Source organism: Euprymna scolopes, chromosome 1 (genome assembly GCF_053919585.1).
Source record: "Euprymna scolopes isolate OS-2025 chromosome 1, ASM5391958v1, whole genome shotgun sequence".
Classification (NCBI taxonomy): Eukaryota; Metazoa; Mollusca; class Cephalopoda; order Sepiida; family Sepiolidae; genus Euprymna; species Euprymna scolopes.
The window spans coordinates 183,254,731-183,274,309 of NC_136482.1; the positions used below are offsets into that span (position 1 = coordinate 183,254,731).

Sequence of the window (19,579 nt, forward strand, 5' to 3'; positions counted from 1 at the left end):
ATTCTTTTTTAGGATAACTTAATATTTTCTTAACTTTGGTACTTATGCAGAAAATGTACCGTACTAAAATAAATTTATAATTTAGAAACCCATTCTTAACATGTGAGGGTGTTTTGGTTTTGTTACTATTCTATACTTTCACCTAACAATTTAATAAACAAAAGATACCATAAACTTGAATTTAACTTAAAAATACTACAAACAATTGCACGGTACATTATCTGCATAAGTACCAAAGATAGATTGTTAAAAATAGATTAGCGTTCTTTAATTATGATTACTGCTATTTTTTATGTTGGTATTTACTGCAACAAGATATGACACGAGGCCAAGAGATGGAGGGGGGGTGTCTTCTCCAAGGAAGACACCTTGAATGCCCCCCCCCCATCTCAACCCTCCGGGATATCCAAGAAGAACGGATCCGTCAGCATGCCCCAGTAGGGGCGCTTCTGGCAATCGGCAATTAATCACGCACATCCTATTAGCGTAGAAAGAGGTAATACCTGGGAGGATCCACCACCTAGGATCGTGTCTCCTTTCGACAAAGAAGGATCTGGCTGGTGGTTCCCCAGGATGATGCCGACGACGGACTTCGTTTTGTATGACAGCTGGTGGCCAATGTCCGTGGCCACAACTACATTTTTCCGTTACGATGACGCAATTTAAAACTCCAAACTTTATCCAACTTTATTATTCAAATCTAAGTTTAATGTGAACGGATGGGGTATAATATAAAAAATATGCACCTTTTTATAAAATTCGTTCTTCAATCTGGGAAAATTACATATTGTCACAATTACCTAATTTTTGGTAGTTTTTTTAAGAGAAACTCCGTCAAAACAAACTTTACAACCCACCTCCATTTTGTTTGTCGCTAATTTAGTACTTCTGTAGTTTACGCACCTTGCTATTTTCGATAGGGGTTTCTCAAGTTAAAGTACTTGTACAATTTAATCAAGACATTAAAAAATGAAAATATCGAAAAAAGGTTATATTGTACGTATTCGTTATGGAACGAAGTTCTCCGAAAAAAAAAAAACAAACAAACAAAACATTTCACTTCATTTCATCAAGTAGTTTTTATTTTACAGCGAAAAAACAATTTATGATACCGAGCAAAAGGTTCGATTTTTAGGAAGAAAAGTTAGTAATTAAGATGAGGAGGGAGTGTCGACGCTTTAACTGGAGTTATCTCCCCCGTTCCGTGTTCAACGAATTTCCTAATGGCTTACTTCAACGCGCTCTCATAAAAACGTGTTTTTCTGCTGTAAAATAAAAACTACTTGATCAAATTAAATGAAATTTTTTTTTTTTTTTTTTCGATATTTTTATTTTTGAATGTCTTGATTAAACTGTACGGTACAAGTACCAAAAATTTAATTTGATCGCGTAGGTTTTTTTTTTTATTTTTTTACAGCGGAAAAACACCTTATGAGAGCCATTATGGAATTTGTTAAACACACCGCAACGGGGAGATAACTCTAGTTAAGGCGCCGACACTCTCCTCCCATCTTTAATACTAGCTTTTCTTTCTAAAAATCGAACCTTTTGTTCGGTATTATAACAAAGTGTTTTTTCGCTGTAAAAAAAACAAAACTACTTGACGAAATTAAGTGACTTTTTTTTTTCTTTTTTTTTCTTTTTTTTCTTTTTTTCTTTTTTTTTTGAGAACTTCGTTCCATAACGGATACGTACAATATAACCTTCCTTCGATATTTTTATTTTTTTAATGTCTTGATTAAACTGTACAAGTACCAAAAAAGGTATTTTGATTAAATTGTTAGTCGAAAGGGTTAATTTTTACATTAGGTCCAACTCCAATTTTCTTTAAAATGATGACATTTAAAGGTTTTCGACAATGCTGAATAAGAAAATCTCATTTAAATTTTGCAAAGACAAGTAGTTTTCGAGGTATAAAGACCTGTATTATGCACTGTAATTCACTCGCTGCCATGTTTGTACGCACACGTAGGTGTGTCAAAAATTTCATGAAAAATATTGAATAATTCCACCTCGTCTTTCCAAGCTTATAACTCCTCGAAAAATGTAATTCAAGCCCTAATTTTTTTCAATTAAAGGAGCGAGGACCAAGGTTTCATTAAAAAAGAAAAAACAAACAACGTGGGGTTTCTTCTTTTTTTTTTTTCTAAAAAGGTTTTAAACTTCAGACTTTATAGGTAAATTTCTAAAAAAAACACTACTTTTTTTTGTTTTAAATTTGAATATATTATTTGATCTTTTATCTTCAATTTGTGATATATAACACTTTGGTGAGTAAATTAATTTACTTTTTAACAGATACTTGAAAATTGGGGGGGGGGCGTGAATTTAAAAAAAAAAGTTTGTCTAAAATATTATATTCGGTTAATTGGAAAGAGCATAAAATTTCACATTAACCCTGAAAATATCGTAAAAATTGAATCAATAGAAAAATTTTGATAGATTTTTAAAGTTTAAAAATTGAAAAATACTGAGCTCATAAAATGCAATTAATTTCATTAGTTTAAAAAAAAAATATTTTTATTACTTTTAAAACAGCTCTAATAGTTTATTTTGGAAGTATAATCCATAAAGAAAATAAACAACACACTTTTAAAAGAGAAATTAAGAGTTTTTTATATTTTATTTGCAGTTTCGTGTTAGTGGTGCCAAAAATTCCTACAAAAATTCTGATACACCTAATGCACGCGTGATAAACAAACTTCTCTGCGACCGACACTGCCACCTGGCAGAAACAAATCCACTTTTTTTTCACAACTGAGAAATTATTAATGTGCATGCGTGTAAAACAAAACAATTACAACTTTTTTCACTTCCTTGAGTAATTTTGTTACGAACGGCTTTTGTATTAAATGCCCACAAACTCTCCACATTAGGAACAGCTTTCAGAATAGACACCCCAAACCTGCCCATGTTAAGAACAGCTTTCGGATACACCCCGAACCTCCCCATGTTAAGAACGGCTTTTTGAATAAACAGCCCATTTTTGGGGCAGTGGATGAAAAATAATTGCCTCAAATTTAGCTGTGATATTCGTTGTCAGCATACCTACCTGCAAATACTAAAAAAAAAAAAGAGTTGGGAGGGTGTGGCAGTGTTGATCGCAGTGAAGTACATTTGGTTATTGCATGCGCATACAAGTGAATTGCAGTGCATAATACGGGTCTTTATATCTCAAACTACTTGTCTCATAGTTGAAAACTTCTAAAAGTCATCATTTTAAAGAAAATTGTGGAGTTGGATCTAATGTAAAAATTTATCGTCAAAAGTACAGAATGGTTAACAAAGCCAGCTTTCTAAATGTTATTTCAGTAAGTACCAATTTATTTAAAAACTTGTTTTATATCATAGATAATTTGTAAACACTACTTCAACGTATTCTAGCAACTGGAGCTATTGAAATTGTTTGCTGTGATAAAGTATTTAGTTTCAGTGTATGTAAACTCTGTTCGCGTTTTACATAATAACTTGCTTTAAATATACGATCATGTAAAAACTTCCATTGTGTGCTTAAACGTGTTTGTTTTACAATAGACTGAGGTATGCATAAGTTAAAACGAAAACAGATATGGCGCCATGATGCTCTTGCTTTTGGAGTGCCGAAAATCGTGAAAATCTCAAAAAAAAAAAAAAAAAAAAAAAAAAACTAACAGAAATCCACTGCATAGATGTCACGGTGATATTCAGTGGATTTCCAAAGCGAAGACCATCATGACACCATGTTTGTTTTCGATTTCACTGTAGCACTCAGCACGACTTGCGTTTTATACTTAAAACATACTTTAAAATAAGTTAAAACACAAGAGTAGCTTATCTTACCTTTGGTAACATTTATTTGTTGTATATTATTTCTTAGCTTTTTCGTACCTCTGTCTATTGTTGTAAAACAAACCCGAATTTATCTTCAGATTTCATGTGTAATACTAAACAGGTTTTTTAACTTGAAATGGCTCATGTAATATTCCTAAAAAAAACATTGCATTCAGTTTAGAACGCCAATCTCATTTCGCCTTTCGCAAAAAATATTCAACGTTTTTATAAAGAAACTTGGGTGGTTGTGTAAATTAGTGATATTTTAAATCCATGCTTTTAATTTAAAAAATTTTTTTTTTATTGGAAATCGCTCCAGACCAGGCATGAAGCCACTTGATATAAGGAGCTAAGAAAAAGAAATACTACTTAAAGGTCAGAAACCAGCCAACGATAAGTGTTAGATGAATAGATTCCAACATAAAAAACAGCAATTTTTCCTCCCGTCAGAGACATCGCTCATGGAATATGAGAACTAAAGGACAAAGTAAGGAAAGTGAGTAACAAGGCTGCCAAAAGTCAATCTGATCCACTCTCTACTCTTCAGGTGGAAACATTACTATATACTTACATGTCATGTTGAAATTTGTATAAATGTTGTGCAACCAATTTAGTATGACAAACTGACTTATCCCCCTTGATTTAAAGGATCTGCCATTTTTTTTTTTTTTTTTTTTTTTTTTAACACCGTCTCAAAATGTAATTGTGGATGATTTTTGTTAAAAATACAGGTACTAGTGCACTTATTGATCCATGCTGAAATAATGTTATTTAAAAAGCCATTCTTAACATGGGGAAGGTGTTTTGTAACTATGCTATACTTTAACCTTACAATTGAGTAAAAGAACAAAACTTTAAATGTGGAAATACAATTTATAAAATAGTGCGGATCAGTAAGTGCACTAGCACCAAAATACATCTAGCACATCTATTTCATTTTTCATAATTTTTTAAATTTGTACTAATTCCAACATAACATGTAAGTACGTAATGTTTTTACTGGAAATGTGTTGATTTAAAAAAATCACCAATGTATACAAACACTGAAATTTTTTACAAATGTCGTAACTTTATTAAAATTGTTTAGTCAATCGCAACTTTAGGGTTTTTTCTTTTTTTTTTTTTTTTTTTTTTTTTTCTTTTTTTTTTTGTCTTGAAATAATTTAAATAAAAAAATAAATAAAAAAATTTTATAAATGAACTATTTCATCCATATTAAAAAATAAATTCAATAATTAAAAAAATTATGGTAAAGATTTAAGTACTGAAATTCAGTTCCTGTGGCTGCTTTGCAAACAAGACCATGTCAATGCAGAAAGTGCCCCCCTATTACATTTCACATAAGAAAATCAAACCTTCTTAATTGAATTTTTATGCTACCTTTGTTTATTAAATTGTGAAGATACTGAATAGTTAAAAATCCTTATCCCCATGCTAAGAATAGATTTCTAAATAACATTATTTCAGCACGGTCCATAAACTGCAGAATACCAATAAAATATTTTTATTTATAATCTACAACAGGACTTTGTTTTTTTTTTTTGTTTTTTTTCTTGTTATTACATATCGTTTACATTTCAGTTTTTTGTATAACTTCTGGTGCCATGATTGGTTTTTGTATGGCTGCATTGAAAGAATGGATGAAAGTTCCTAGATTAGATGTAGAACAGTTGAAGTAGCAGGTTCAGTTTACAAGAGAAGGCTAAGGAAAACATGGGAACAAGTAATGAGGATGGATTTGAGAAAAAGGGATAAAGGTGGTCAGATGGGTTGATTGGAAGTCAATTTCTAAAAGCTGTCCAACACATGCCATCATGTAAAATGAATGTTTAATTGAATAATGATAATTATTTAATAAGAAATGCAGATTATTCTAAAATAATCATCTAAATTTCTTTAACAAAATTGCAACAAAATGTAATTTAGTAATTTGTGCAATGACAAAACTTTTAGAAACGGCAACTCAATAAATTGGTTAAAATTGATATATTAACATTTAATCAATTAAAAAAAATTGTCAAATCTTGTCTTTAAAATATATGAAAGAAATCGTAAGAATGCAAAGTTTCTCAAAATTGTTTTTTAAAAAAAAAGAAACTGAATATCTTATGAATTAGTCCATGATTTCAAGTAATTTTTTTCATGTCAATTTTAAACCCCAAATTTTCTAGCTTTAAATTCTCATAAGTTTTGAACCACTATGAATATTTGCATAATTCAGTTTTGAATTCCATTTATTGAGCTCTTTTTAACTACTGTCATTAAATAATAGTCTAAATTAAAAAAAAAAAAAAAAAATCACAATATTAGAGGTTGACTCTCAGATATTGACATGCTTATCATGATTATGTCCTGTTCTAAAATTGTTCATGTAAATTTTATCGTTGAAAAAAATGTTTTTTCACTTTTTTTTTTTTTTTTTTTTTTTTTTTTTCCACCAGTCTGAAGCTCCTCCAGTCGGCTGTTCTTCTCTTTCTTCATTATGTTTCAAGCTACGCAGCAAGCTCATAAAAAATATGAGACAAAAACTCAACCATCACGTTACATTCCTGGTATGGATGATCCGCCACCAGATATGCTTCCTGTTTGCAATAATACTGTAAATTTTTCTGCAACTCTTATTAAAGAACTCAAGTCCAAGGCAAAAACGGCCTCCCAGTGTTTACATGAATATGCAAGTCAAATTAAAGCTCAGGTAAGTGTAGTTAGATGCTTTTTTTTGCTAAACTTTTCATTTGTGAGAAAAAAAAAATGACAGCTTGAAAAAAAACATGAAATTTTTAGAAACAATTTATCTTCCAAACATTAGGTTGGAGAATTTTCTTTTATCACAAATCTTAAATACATTTTTTTCAAATTTATTTTTATTTCAGAAACTGCTAACATTTTTATTTTTATTTTAATTAAATTTGTAGCAAATCTCTACGTGTGTGTGTGTGTGTGTGTGTGTGTGTATATATATATATATATGACATTTTGTGAGTTCATTCCCTATGGACTCCAAAATGGCTGGGCTATTCTGTTTTGTCTCTTTAATTTCATACAATTAATGTACTTTATGGGTCTGACAATGTTCTTAGATAGGTTTTGTATCAGAATGTCTCCAATAGGTATCAAAAAGATTCCATTAAAGAAGCATTTCAAGTTTGATCTAAGTTAATGCCTTCATATAGCCTAACATAAGTGCATTTGAGAAGTGATCACTGCACAAGCAGAAGGGCCTGGCGTATAAACTCAACAGGGAATTCTTTAAGACAGGTGCGTTGAAAACGAATGTTTGTTTTGAGTAAAATTGAACTATGATACTTGACTTTTGCATTTTGAATTGTAATTTAAGCCATTATATAAAAATAATTTCATGAAGTCAACAGTAGGTTCTGTACAGTGCAATGTAGACTACAATGTATTGTGGACTGTTACTGCGAAGAGGCATGTGAAGCTTCTTCCCAGTGCACTACGATGAGTCCCAGACTAGAGCAGGCACACTAATCAATTTGATTGAAAAATGTATTTCGCTGATTTTGATGACAATAAAAATATATTGAAAGTGTGAAACTGTCATTGATCCTCATTCAATTCTGGGCAGCGTTGAGTCTCCCTGCTAATTGTAAATATGATTTGAAGTCAATAAAAAATATATATTCAAAAAATTGAACTAAAACAACTTTTAGGATAGATTATTCTTTTGATTGTAATTCAAATTGAAGATATTTTTCATGTTAAGATATTTTTAAAATGCTAAAAAAAAATTTTCTTTATACTAATTCGACAATCAAATCAACTGTAGATTTTTATTTGTGTTATTTGGATTTGAAATAGAATTTCATCTGTGTATGAAGCTGCATTCCTAAACCTATTGTGATCAGTTATTTTAAGCGTTAATCCTGTACATATGAATATATATACTCAGTCACGTCTGATTGAACATGACTGAGTTCTTTTTTCCGATTCGCCGAGTGGTCTTTTTTATTTTGGCTGGCATGTTATATTTTATGGTGCGCAGTAGTTGTTCAACCATATTCTCAAGCGCTTTCAATAATATTCAATATCGCATTTCAATTGTATTCAATAACTAACAATAAAATATGAAATAAGAAAATCAATATTAAATGTATTTGGGCCCTACCCATCCTACATTCACCTTTTTTATAACCAACATGAAAAAAATAGAACTGTAAATATGTTGTAAAGCTGGGGTCATATTGGGAGACATATCGAGTACTTTTTAAAGAGCACCAAAACGACATGTTGCATAAGGGACATTCATATTGGAGATCATATTAACAGTAACGTTAGCGATAATACTGAGGGGAAACATTTATAACCATTCTGGAGTGTTTCTTCTTATAACATATATTAGCGAGGGTTGGGATACGGGATGCACATTCTTGGGAGAGTTACATAAAGTTCATAATAACGATGAGGGAGACAAAGTTCATATTAAGGATGTTTCACACATTACCTTTTCCTGTTGAATGATGACACGACACAGTTTTACATGATGACATGAAGTTTTCAGTAGATGCGAATAAATAGTTGCAGGTATTAAGTGTGTTTCTACTATTGAAGGAAGAAAATTTCAGCTTTCATTTAAGAGTAATGGAGCATTTTGCATAACAAGGAGTATCGGTTCAGTTTTGTATTAATCGGTGCAAAGCTATCTAGGAAGAGGCATTGTTATGTAATGAAGATCGCTCTGCATCTTAGTACATACTTTGGCTGATAAGTACCTAACTGGATAAGAGTGAACTCTTGTCATGCATGTCTTAGGAAGTAGGAATGTATAGATGTTTAGTGATCACTGTTAAGCGGTCAGCATGTGAAGGTTAGGTAAGGATTCCACTACAAAGGTGTGTGTAATGTAGGAGTTTTAGTGGCAGCTTGGGGGGGGGGGTAGAGCAGATTGTTAGCTTTCAAGAGACAGGGTTTTTAACTAACAGAATGCAGTAGTTTCATTAGGATTTAGTTTCAAGTAATGTTTTAGTTTGGGAAACAAAAAATAATTTTTTTTCTTCTATGTAGCATGCAAGTTTGACAGAGGCAGTTGTCTTGGAGGTAAAGAGAAACAATTAGTACATGGCGATTTGGAATTCAAAAAAACTTTATCAGATCAACCGGTCGAATGATGATGACGTCAAGGAACTTAGTCATTCTACATGATTAAACATTCTCCCTTCGCTTCTAAAGGGACCCTCCTCTTATCATGTCAGCTCTGTCCGACCGACTCTGCTGACTGTCCGATCCTGGCTGCCCGACTGCCTCTGATCTTCCTGGCTAACTCCTATATTGAGAATTCATTTGAATTCATGTGACGAACTCACGTGGCTTAACATACGTGGCTTGGCACATGTTCCAAACACACTTCTGCAGACAAAGAATTCTCACTTACCTATTTTTCAATATATTTTTAAATTGTATTGTTTTTTTAATTCAATTTCCATAAAAGAATGAACAATTAAATTCTTTTTACAAACATATCTACACTATTTTATATGAAATTTAACAATACGAAATTCTAATATTCCATTTTCTTAATCTATTTCTGAACCTTGCTTACAAAGTTCGAATCTCAGTCTATCCTAATCTCATTTTCCACTTATCTAAAGTTCTTACTTACAGGAAAAGGGGACAGCCTTTTTTCCTGTAACAAATACACCAAGCCTCAAAGAAAATGACAACAGCAGTCGCTCCTGACGATGATCGTATTTACAGATTAAAATCACTGAGAAGAATATGGCCAAACAACAACTACTGGGTGCCATAATATACAACGTGCCAGCTGAAATAAAAGACCACTCGGCGAATTGAAAAGATATCCAACAAAATCAAATCAGAAAAAAATAATTCAGACGTGCTTGAATGATGACTTGCTGCCAAAATATTCAAATATATATATCAGGTTGACAAAGTTTTTGCAGTTTTTAACTTTTAAATTTAGGTGAACATATCTTGGCTCAAACAAGTTTATTGATCGAAATAAGCACTATCAGAATCAACACATTTTTGTCAGTGCAAAACAAGTGTATTTAGGCCGGTGATGTAAAACTTTTGCGTTCTGATGCCGATGAAGTCACTGAAGGCGTTTTTGATATGACTTAGATTTTTTAAGCATTTCTCGTGCAGAAATTTGTCAAGATGCTTGAAAAAGTGGTAGTCGGTAAGTGAGAGGTCTGGAGAGTATGGCGAATGAGGCAGTTTCATTGCCCAATTCATTCAACTTCTTCAGGGTCGGTTTAGCAACATGCAGTCGGGCATTGCCATGGAGGAGAATTGGGCCTCTTTTGTTGACTAATGCTGGGTGTTAAAGTTTCTGATGCATTTCATTCATCTGTTTAGAGTACTTCTTCGCCATAATGGTTTCGCCTGTATTTAAAAAAAAATAATAGATGAGACCTGTCGCAGATCACCAAGCAGTCGGCATGACCTTCTTTTGGAGCAACTCTGGCTCTGGTGTCTAACCACAGAGCTGAGCATCCCCGGTTGTTGTAAAGAACCGACTTTTCATCACAAGTCACAATCTGGTCGAAACGGGTCGTTCTTTTTGCATAAAAGAAGGGAAGATGACATTTCATAACGGCATTTCTTTTGGTTGTCATTCAGTTTGTGAGGCGTCCATTTGTAAAGATTTTTGTCTTTCCAATCTCTCAAGTGGTTGGAAATCATAAACGTAACGTCTAATTCAGAAGCAAGTTCTTTAACAGTTGTGCATGAATTGGCTTCGACTAAGGCTCTTAATTGACCGTTGTCAACGTTTGATGGCTAACCACTACACCACTCATCTTCAAGACTCTTGTTGCCGCCATGAAAATTCTTAAACCACCATTGTGCTGTATCTTCAGTAATGGTTCTTGGGCCAAACACTTTGTTTATATCGTGAGCTGTTTCAGCAGCTTTTTTGGCCTAGCTTGAATTGAAATAAGAAAATTGTGCAAATTTGCTTTTCTTTTCCCCTTGTATTCAACATTCTGAAAAGAGAATTGTTTTCAAACAATTGTAATTCAAACGATTACATGGAACGAAAAATGCTCGTTAAAATCATACATAAAGTAAAGGTATTATAATGAAAAATTCTGCAAATACATTTGAAATGAAAAATTAAAAATCCTGCTAGAACTTTAGCCTAATATATTATCTCTTAATGGTTACTTGTTTATAAACATATGCTACGTTTTGTTATGAGGATATGGTCTTTGAATTTGCTGTCAATCATCAACATTAAAATTGAATATAATTTTTATTTTTTTAAATTCCAAAATGAAGAAATTGTTTGTTCAAATTCTGTGTTTATATATTGTCATTGTTAATGCTATTTGCCTTCTTTTGTATTTGTAGTTGACTTTTCATGATGTGGAACTCGAATTTGATCCTAAATATCCACTAGCCATATTTGCAGTTCAGGTGACGATGAATGGTAAACGCTACCCTCAAGGTGTTGGTAGAACTAAGAAAGAAGCTAAAAACAGAGCTTCACGTAAAGCCTTCGATATTGCTGTACTTCATGAAGAAGAGAGTGGTGAGAACGAAAATCAATTTTTTTAAATTTTTATGCATACTTATGTGTTGAGCCCCCCCCCTCTCTCCGGTTAGGGATTTTTACCCTCGGCCCTCAAAATAGATTAGACCATTCCTGTAATAACCTGGTCCCTGTTGATTGCAGTGTAATGTTGGTTCTGTTCAGTTCTAGGAATGCCTGTCCCTCCCAGGTTTAGCCTTCTCTCCACCAGGGAATGCTGATGGGGCTGTTCAGGGACTTATGCAGGTCAGTGTGCTCCTTCTCAATCCCACTTTCCAGCTCCGGTATCGTAGTTCTTGCAGTGGGAGAGAATTAAATATTCCCCTTTCCTCTAACATCTTTTAAAATCTTAACATCCGTTACTCAGTAAAATTTCAGATTATAAAATAAAAAGTAATTTGAAAAAATTACTTGTTCAATTTTTTGGCAAGGTGATTGAGTTTTCTATGAAAGTTTAATGTAAAATGCTCTTGGTGATTTTGTTGACTTGATGAATTTGGTTTAACATCTGTTTTATGTGCTGGCATTGACTTCCAAACTAACCAGATTTTTATCACTCTTTCTCTCAAGTCCATCCTTATCATTTCCACCCATGTTTTTTTTTTTTTGTTTGTTTTTGTTTCCCGTCTTACCACAACTTTTTTACATCTTACTAACATAACAACTCTCATCACTTACAAAAGTCTCCCGTTCTGCACACGTCTCGCTATCATAAACTTATTTCAATAACAAACAATTAGTTTTTTTTGTGTTTTTTTTAATTTTCCTCATTACATTTTTTTTGCAGGCCAAGCAGAACTTATAGAGAATCAAGAGGGAGTTGCCTCTGCCAATAACAGTAACATTTCACAAGAAAAGCATCCAGTTATGAAACTTTATGAATTAATGACATCAATGGGCAGAACTTGTGAAGTTATTTTGGCTGATGAACGAGGACCAATGGGGTAGGCTTTTTGTATTCAAATCTGTTTAAATCGGCTCTATCATTTTCATGGCAAGTGCTCGTCTGAGCTCCAATCTATGGTCACCCCCTTGCCAAACTTTCACAAAAACAAACACTATCAACAATTTTCCCAACTCTCTATCTGTGTATAATTCTAGACGTAGATTCCATGAACAAAGTTTATTTTCTAGAACTGCCAGCATGTGGAACACTGTTCCATTGGACTGCTTCCTGGAGTATTACAATATGGTAGCCTTCAATCTACTGTAAAGAAGTTCTTGTTGAGTCGTCCCCTTAAATAATCCAATTTTTACTCCATTTTCAACAGTAACAATTACTAAACTACCACCTTATATTTATTAACCCTTATCCTCAAGTGGCCTTTGGGCCTTGATAAGTGGTGTCTCCCTTTAAAAAAATCTAAGTTTTGATAGCAATAAAAAAAAATATATATATAGTGAATTAATATATGCCCATTCAAGCTGTTTCATGATGGAAAGCTATCTCAAACTTTAAGCATTTTACACATCCTCTCGAATATTTAGTAACAGTATGAAAATTTAGTAAATGAAGAAAAAGTAAATTTCTCAGTTATTTTATAAGTCTTTATTTTGTTTTAGTTCTTAAAAAAATTAAATTATTCATAAAACTTAATTTTTAATTTTTTTTGTAAATTTTAAAAGAATTCACTAAAAAAAAAAAAAAAAAACCCAAAACTTGGAAACAATATTGGGTACTAAATCAAAACCTGAAAAAATGAAAATATTGAAAAAAGTTTATATTGTATGCATTTTTTTTTTTTTTTTTTATTCAATTCGTACGGTCAAATTTGGTTTGGACCAAAGATCTCCGAAGAAAAATTTCACTTAATTTGAGTAGTTTTTTTTTTTTTTTTTCACAGCTGAAAAACATGCTTTTATGACAGCGCGTTGAGGTAGTCATCTTTGAATTTTTTTAACACACCACGGGGAGATAACTCACTTTAAAGTGCTGACACTCCCTCCCCATCTTTAATACTAGCTTTTCTTCCTAAAAATCAAACCTTTTGCTTGGTATCATAACAAATTATTTTTTCGCTATAAAAAAAACTACTTGATGAAATTTAGTGAATTTTTTTATTTTTTTCAGAGATCTTCATTCCATAATGGATATGTACACTATCACCTTTTTTCAATATTTTCATTTTTTTTTAATGTCTTGATTAAACTGTACAAGTACCCAATATTGAGACTAATTTTTGTAAAACTCCAACTTAATTAGCAAAATTTTCTTTTACAAAAATGTAAATTATATCTTTTACGATTAAATAAATTATCATGTGTGCCTACTTTTTATAACAAAATGTTCAATTTTAATATAGATTAAATTTTTTTTTATGGAATTAAAAATAGAATTATCTCCCTTAGTTGCTTGGTTCTAAAACCGGAGTGACTTAAGTTGAAAAGCAATTAATATTGTATAGTTTCCAAAAAAACGTGTCCATGTAACTCGCCATATTGCCTAGAATTAATCAGTGGATTAGTTTAGGAGATAATCCTGCATATCAAAATATAAACACATACACATATTAACTTTCAGAAAATATTCATTATATATATATATATATATAATAAAATGTATTTAGTTTAACATTAACAGTTTAATAACATCACTGATCATCAGAAGTGTATCCAACTAATTTGAGATACTTTTGATGATGCTGTGAAACTGCAGTAGTGTTCAGTTTACTATAATTTTATTATAGCTCTATCCAATAAAATATTGAGTTCTTTGTTTGTCCACGATCTGTTATCTTAATTTGGTTCCCATTGCGAGGTTGATTTTCTTGTTTTCAATATAACTGAAAATATGTTACTCGAAAGTTGATAAAAAAAAAAATATATACAAATAAATAAATAGCTTCCTTCTCTCCCTGCAAAAATTAATACTGGAACTAGTTATAAATTTTATATTAAAGTAAAATATTTATAGCTTTTCTGATTTTCAATTTTACTTTTTGTCCTGATTTTTGTTGCATAGTTCTTTAGAGCCGTGTCATCCCTTCTTTGGTGGTGCAGTTTATGTGGCTTGGATTCAATTCTCTTGAGCAGATATCTAGAACTCTTTAAAAAAAAAAAAAAAAAAAAAAATGAAACTACAAATGCTATCATTCTAATTTAAATATACTTTATTTGGATATTCACTCCTTGACTAAAACTGTCTTCTGGGTGGAAGTAGGTATGCATGTGTTTTTCCTCCCTTGTTAAATTCTCTTCACTACCTGCTTATTTAAAATTGCACTTACAATGAAAATTTTTTTAAACATGCACGAAAGTCTTGATGCCAACCATGGGACAAAGATGTCATATTTCAAAATTCACATTTGTTCAAGTAGCTTCTTTTTTGTTGCAATATTTTGGACTTGTAATGGGGTATGGTCCCACACAGTCAGACGATTCTATTTATAAACGATGCTGCTATGAACTGACGAATCGAATTAATTCATGTTCTGCTACCAACCAATCAGAAACCAGAATTGCTTCATAAATATTAAACCTTTTCTGGAGCAATTTCACATGCCCCCCCCCCCCATCGTCTCGACACAGTAAGAATATTTTGCTCTGTGGAACTGTCTACTGCAAACAAGTCACCTCTCAAAACTTGTTTAGAACAACGAACCATCAAAAACTGTTCTGTCTACTGCAAACTAGTCACCTCTCAGGACTTGTTTAAAACAACGAACCATCTGAAACTTTTATGAAACTAAACATGGCTTACACTTCTAGATTTTTTTTTTTTTTTTTTTTTTTTTTTTTTTTAAGAAAATCAAATTCTATGATAAGCTGAATGGGGGAAAAGTAGTGGGTGCCAGGTTTTGAATTTTGCTAAAATTGAACTTAATTTGACTACAGAGATTTTGTTTGTATTCAAAATAATAAACTCTTTACTCGCTAAAAATCGTAAAAAAATTTTCTTAAAAGAAAAATAACAAAAACTACTTGATTAATTTTTGTGATTTGTAAAATATAACATCTTCATACCGTGACAAGTTGGTACACCATAAAGACTCCCCCCACCCTTAAATAAGTGCCCAAATATCTACTATCTTTGGTCACACAGCTAAATCAACCCTTCCTCTATATGCTCCTATATAATTGGAAATGAGTAAATATGAGGTCAGACTTGGTCAATCATACCTAAATGAATTTGTGAATATCCAATAATAATATTTATGCTTAAACTGTTCAGTTGAATGTAAAAACAAAACTATTTTGTATTTTTCAGATTTAAGGCTTGTGTCTTGATTGATAATGAATATTTTGCTGAAGCAGTTGCATCTAGCAAAAAAGAAGCAAAAAGACTGGCAGGAATTGAGGCACTAAAGAAGTTAAATGTACAAGTTTCAAGTGTAAGTTTTGCATGAAACTATATTTAAAATTTGTTTTTTCGGGTGCAAGTAGTGGGTGAAACCAATTTTTATTTTCCCAGTGTATATCAAAGTTTGAAAGTAAATTTTTTTTGTTGCATATAAATTTTAGGAATTCAAATCAGTTAAAATTTTGGTATAGTACGCGATTATAATTTACGAAAAATATTAAGATGCATCCATTCAGTATGCATGTTTAGTTATTAAAATACCGTTTCAGAATGAAGCTTGGTAATAATATATGTACTAAAAGGTTGTAAAATCAAAATATTTTGTTTTCAGAATCCTACTCCTGAAGAAAAGAGTAAAGGTCAAAAGATAACAGATCTTGTCTACAAACACCTTTACATGTACCTGGAACAGTTTCCGGATCTGAGGAATAAAGAAAAATCTGTTGCTAGTGTTGTACAGATAAGTAGTAAGTGTTTCCCAACAGTGATTTTTTTTAATTTTTTTTTTTTTACTTTATACAAAATGGCCGAGACCTATCCACAAGTTATATTTTATGTAGAAGAATATCCATTGATGCTTCAAACAAAATAGTATTGCATCACTTTTATGTTCGCTTACAAAGATTAAAAATCAAGATATAAAAATATTAAACTTTGTGTTTCCTTATTTCAATTTTGATCAAAACCCATCCATGATTTTCGTTCTAGAAAATATCTAAAAATTTAAGGCTCAACAGGTTCATTGCATCTAATGACTATGAATTCAATTCAGTGCAATTTTTTCTTTATAAGGGAGTCACCACTTATCAAGACCTGGAGGCTGCAGGAGAAAGTTTAGTGAGGGTACGGTATTCATCTGGACAACAGCGTAGTAATCGTTAGGAGTAGAAATTGGGAATAACTTGATTATTTAAGGGGGATGGCTCAATAGGAATTTGTTCATATTTAATTTGAAGATGACCATGTAGTCAGCTTGAAAGCAGGACAGTTCCACAGGCATGCAGTTCTAGGAAAGGAGCTTTGTTCAAAGAATCTTCATTGAGATTTAGGTACAGATAGAGTAGGGGAAATTATTAGGGGATTTTTTTTTTTTTTTTTTTTTTTTGTAAAAGTTGGGGGGGGGGGCATAAATTAAAGCTCAGACAAGCACTTGCCATGAAAATGATAGAGCAGAGACAGGCTTGCAGTGACTCTTCTGTGGTTTCAAAGCGAGTTTTGAACTCTGTCAAGGCAGGATAAGTAACTCTGAGCAGCTCCTATCCAGATGTGACAATAGTAGTCCATCCTAGGACATATTTGGCTTTTATGCAGGTAGATGATTGCTTTGACAGTGAGATATCTACTGAAGTGATAGAATGATCCAATCATTTTTCTGGTGATTTTGGCAATGGATTTGATGTATGTGTTCCATTTCAGATCAAGAGTGAAGAGTGATGGAAAGAGCGAAGCTTCGTTTTAGATACATTAAAATTAACCAGACACCTTTTTCCTCATTGTACCATGTGCTCAAGGTCAGAAGAGAGAGAATCAGAAAGATATTGGTCATTGCCGGTCTTTGAAGTATTGCCATAGATGATAGTGTTGTCTGCATAAATATCTACAGATTTAAGAATGTGATTTGGGGGAGATCATTAATGAAGATCAGGAAGAGAGTTGGGCCCAGGATGGAACTCTAAGGGATGACAGTGTTAATACTATAAGCTTCTGATTTCTGCCCATTGACGACACAACAACTATTATGAACCTATCCGACAGAAAGGATTTAATAACTGAGAGCATTTCCAGCTATTCCGTAGTTGGCAATCTTGTGAAGTAGACCTTTATGCCACACTCTATCAAAAACATTTTGATATGTCAAGAGCAATTGCTCTAGATACGAAGACTCCGTCAAGTGAATCACTAATCCTGTGTGATATTAGTTAGCACATCTGCTGTAGATCTAGCAGAACCGAAACTGTATTGCATGCCACTGAGTAGATTATTTTTACTGAGGTGGTTGATCACTTCTTTATTTATTCATATTCCAGCAACTTATTCATGGTGCACAGAAGTCAAATCTGAAATATTTGAATTTTCAAATGTGATGTTGTCCAAATACCCCCCCCCCTCCAAGCTTTTGAAATATTGTAAAGAAACTGAAATTTGGGGAATTAATTGACGTCTAATACCTATTACTAAAATTTCACAAAAAATCTTTTTGTGAAATTTTAGTAATAGGTATTAGACGTCAATTAATTCCCCAAATTTCAGTTTCTTTACAATATTTCAAAAGCTTGGAGGGGGGGGGTATTTGGACAACATCACATTTGAAAATTTCTCAATTTTCGTTAAAAGCTTTTATCCTCTTTGTATAAAAGTAAATTATAGTCCATATTTGGCTCCCTTATGCCTAGTAGTTGTATTCCAAAATTCATAATGATCTGTTAATTAGTTTTTAAGTTAATCCTGTGCATAAACATACCTTGCTTTATGAAGATAACATTTTCCAATTTTTGTTTACTAATGTTGGTCTTCTGTATGAAATACCAACTTATTATGCAATGGAATATTGAATGTGGAGGTAATTTACTTTTAGTTCACTTGTTTTACACTTGGAATAAATAAGGTAAACTTATTCCAAATTCATTGATACTCCCACTCATTCTACTTATTTCCATTCAGCATCTTCAGCCATAGTGTTCTCTGATTATCTAAGTAATAAACTATGATGTATAATAACTAGGGCTATGACAACAGCATATTTTCATTGTTTGGACTCTCGAGTATATATCCGACATAGTTAGATAGTTAATCAACCGAGAACCAGATCACTCTATATAAAAGCATATAAGATGTCAACGGATACACACTCGAGAGTCAAAACAATGAAAAGAATATGCTGTTGTCATAGCCCAAATAATAATACATCTTTAACATTTTATTTAATCCTTAATTTTATGCTACCTAGCTGAACACCAAGAAAATACTGTGCATTCAAGTTTGTTTTTGTTTTTTTTTGTTTTTTTTTTACATAGGCATCACCACATTATCAAGGCCAAGAGGCCACTCAAGGATAAGGGTTAAAGAGTGTACAGTAGAAATTGGGCATTATAGTAATCATTAGTAATGAAAATTTGGTAAAGTTGATAACTTATATGGAACGGCTCATCAAGAACTTATTTACGTTAGACTTGAAGACAACCATATTGTAGTCAGCCGGAAAGCAGGAAAACGGAAGACAATTCCACAGGCGTGCAGTTCTAAGAAAAAAGCTTTGTTCATGGAATCTACGTCTAGGTTTAGGCACAGATAAAGAGTGGGGGGAATTATTGATAGTGTTTACAGCTAGTTAAATGCAGGTCGCCATATCCCATGATTATAACAGAACATGGCAATTTTCTTCACTCTCCAACCATGCTCCAGTGTATAATTTAGTGAGGTATCTCTTCCCCTACATTTATTTTTTTTTTTGATTCCTCAAAATCCAAGTCTATCTCTGACATCAAAATTTCCTATTCATGAATCCTTCTCATCTAATTCCTCATGATAGATCAACCCCCAAGATCTATATAAAAAAATCATTATCTATGACTCATCACTTATGGAGTGTCGTTCATCTTTATACCTCACCATATACATCACACAAAGATTATCTAGCCTGAGCCCAGACTAACAATAAAGAGAAAAAAATATTGTAATTATTATTCTTTATGTTCTATCTCTATTCACTCTGCGAATCTGAATCCAGAAAATTATGCAGGAAAGTACTAGTTCTGTCCTGCATCCGAATGGAACATACACACCTAGCACACTTCTTCCTGCTAAAAAAGGAAGACCCTCCAAAGTGTTTGGCGTGCCAAGAGCCCCTTACGGTGAAGCACTTCCTTCTAAATTGTAGCAACCTCTCACATATCCGAAAAAAAATGTCAACAGCATGGGGGAACTTTTTGAGAAAGTGAATCCAAAGACAATACTGG

General features: G+C 32.4%; 1 protein-coding gene across 4 annotated transcripts in view; it reads left to right on the forward strand.

The window, feature by feature from the left end:
• LOC145277985 (double-stranded RNA-specific adenosine deaminase-like) overlaps positions 1 to 19,579 on the forward strand; it is a 42,621-nt gene that overhangs the window by 9,122 nt on the left and 13,920 nt on the right. For 3 of the 4 annotated variants that reach the window (XM_080130148.1, XM_080130130.1, XM_080130159.1), the window contains exons 2-6: positions 6,252 to 6,505; positions 11,143 to 11,323; positions 12,111 to 12,267; positions 15,531 to 15,654; positions 15,955 to 16,090. In XM_080130148.1, the coding sequence (XP_079986274.1) occupies positions 6,293 to 6,505; positions 11,143 to 11,323; positions 12,111 to 12,267; positions 15,531 to 15,654; positions 15,955 to 16,090 (811 nt within the window). In that variant the 5' untranslated portion in view covers positions 6,252 to 6,292. Of the gene's footprint in view, positions 1 to 4,129; positions 4,307 to 6,251; positions 6,506 to 11,142; positions 11,324 to 12,110; positions 12,268 to 15,530; positions 15,655 to 15,954; positions 16,091 to 19,579 lie in introns of all 4 variants that reach the window. The other variant, XM_080130138.1, reaches the window with a different exon arrangement.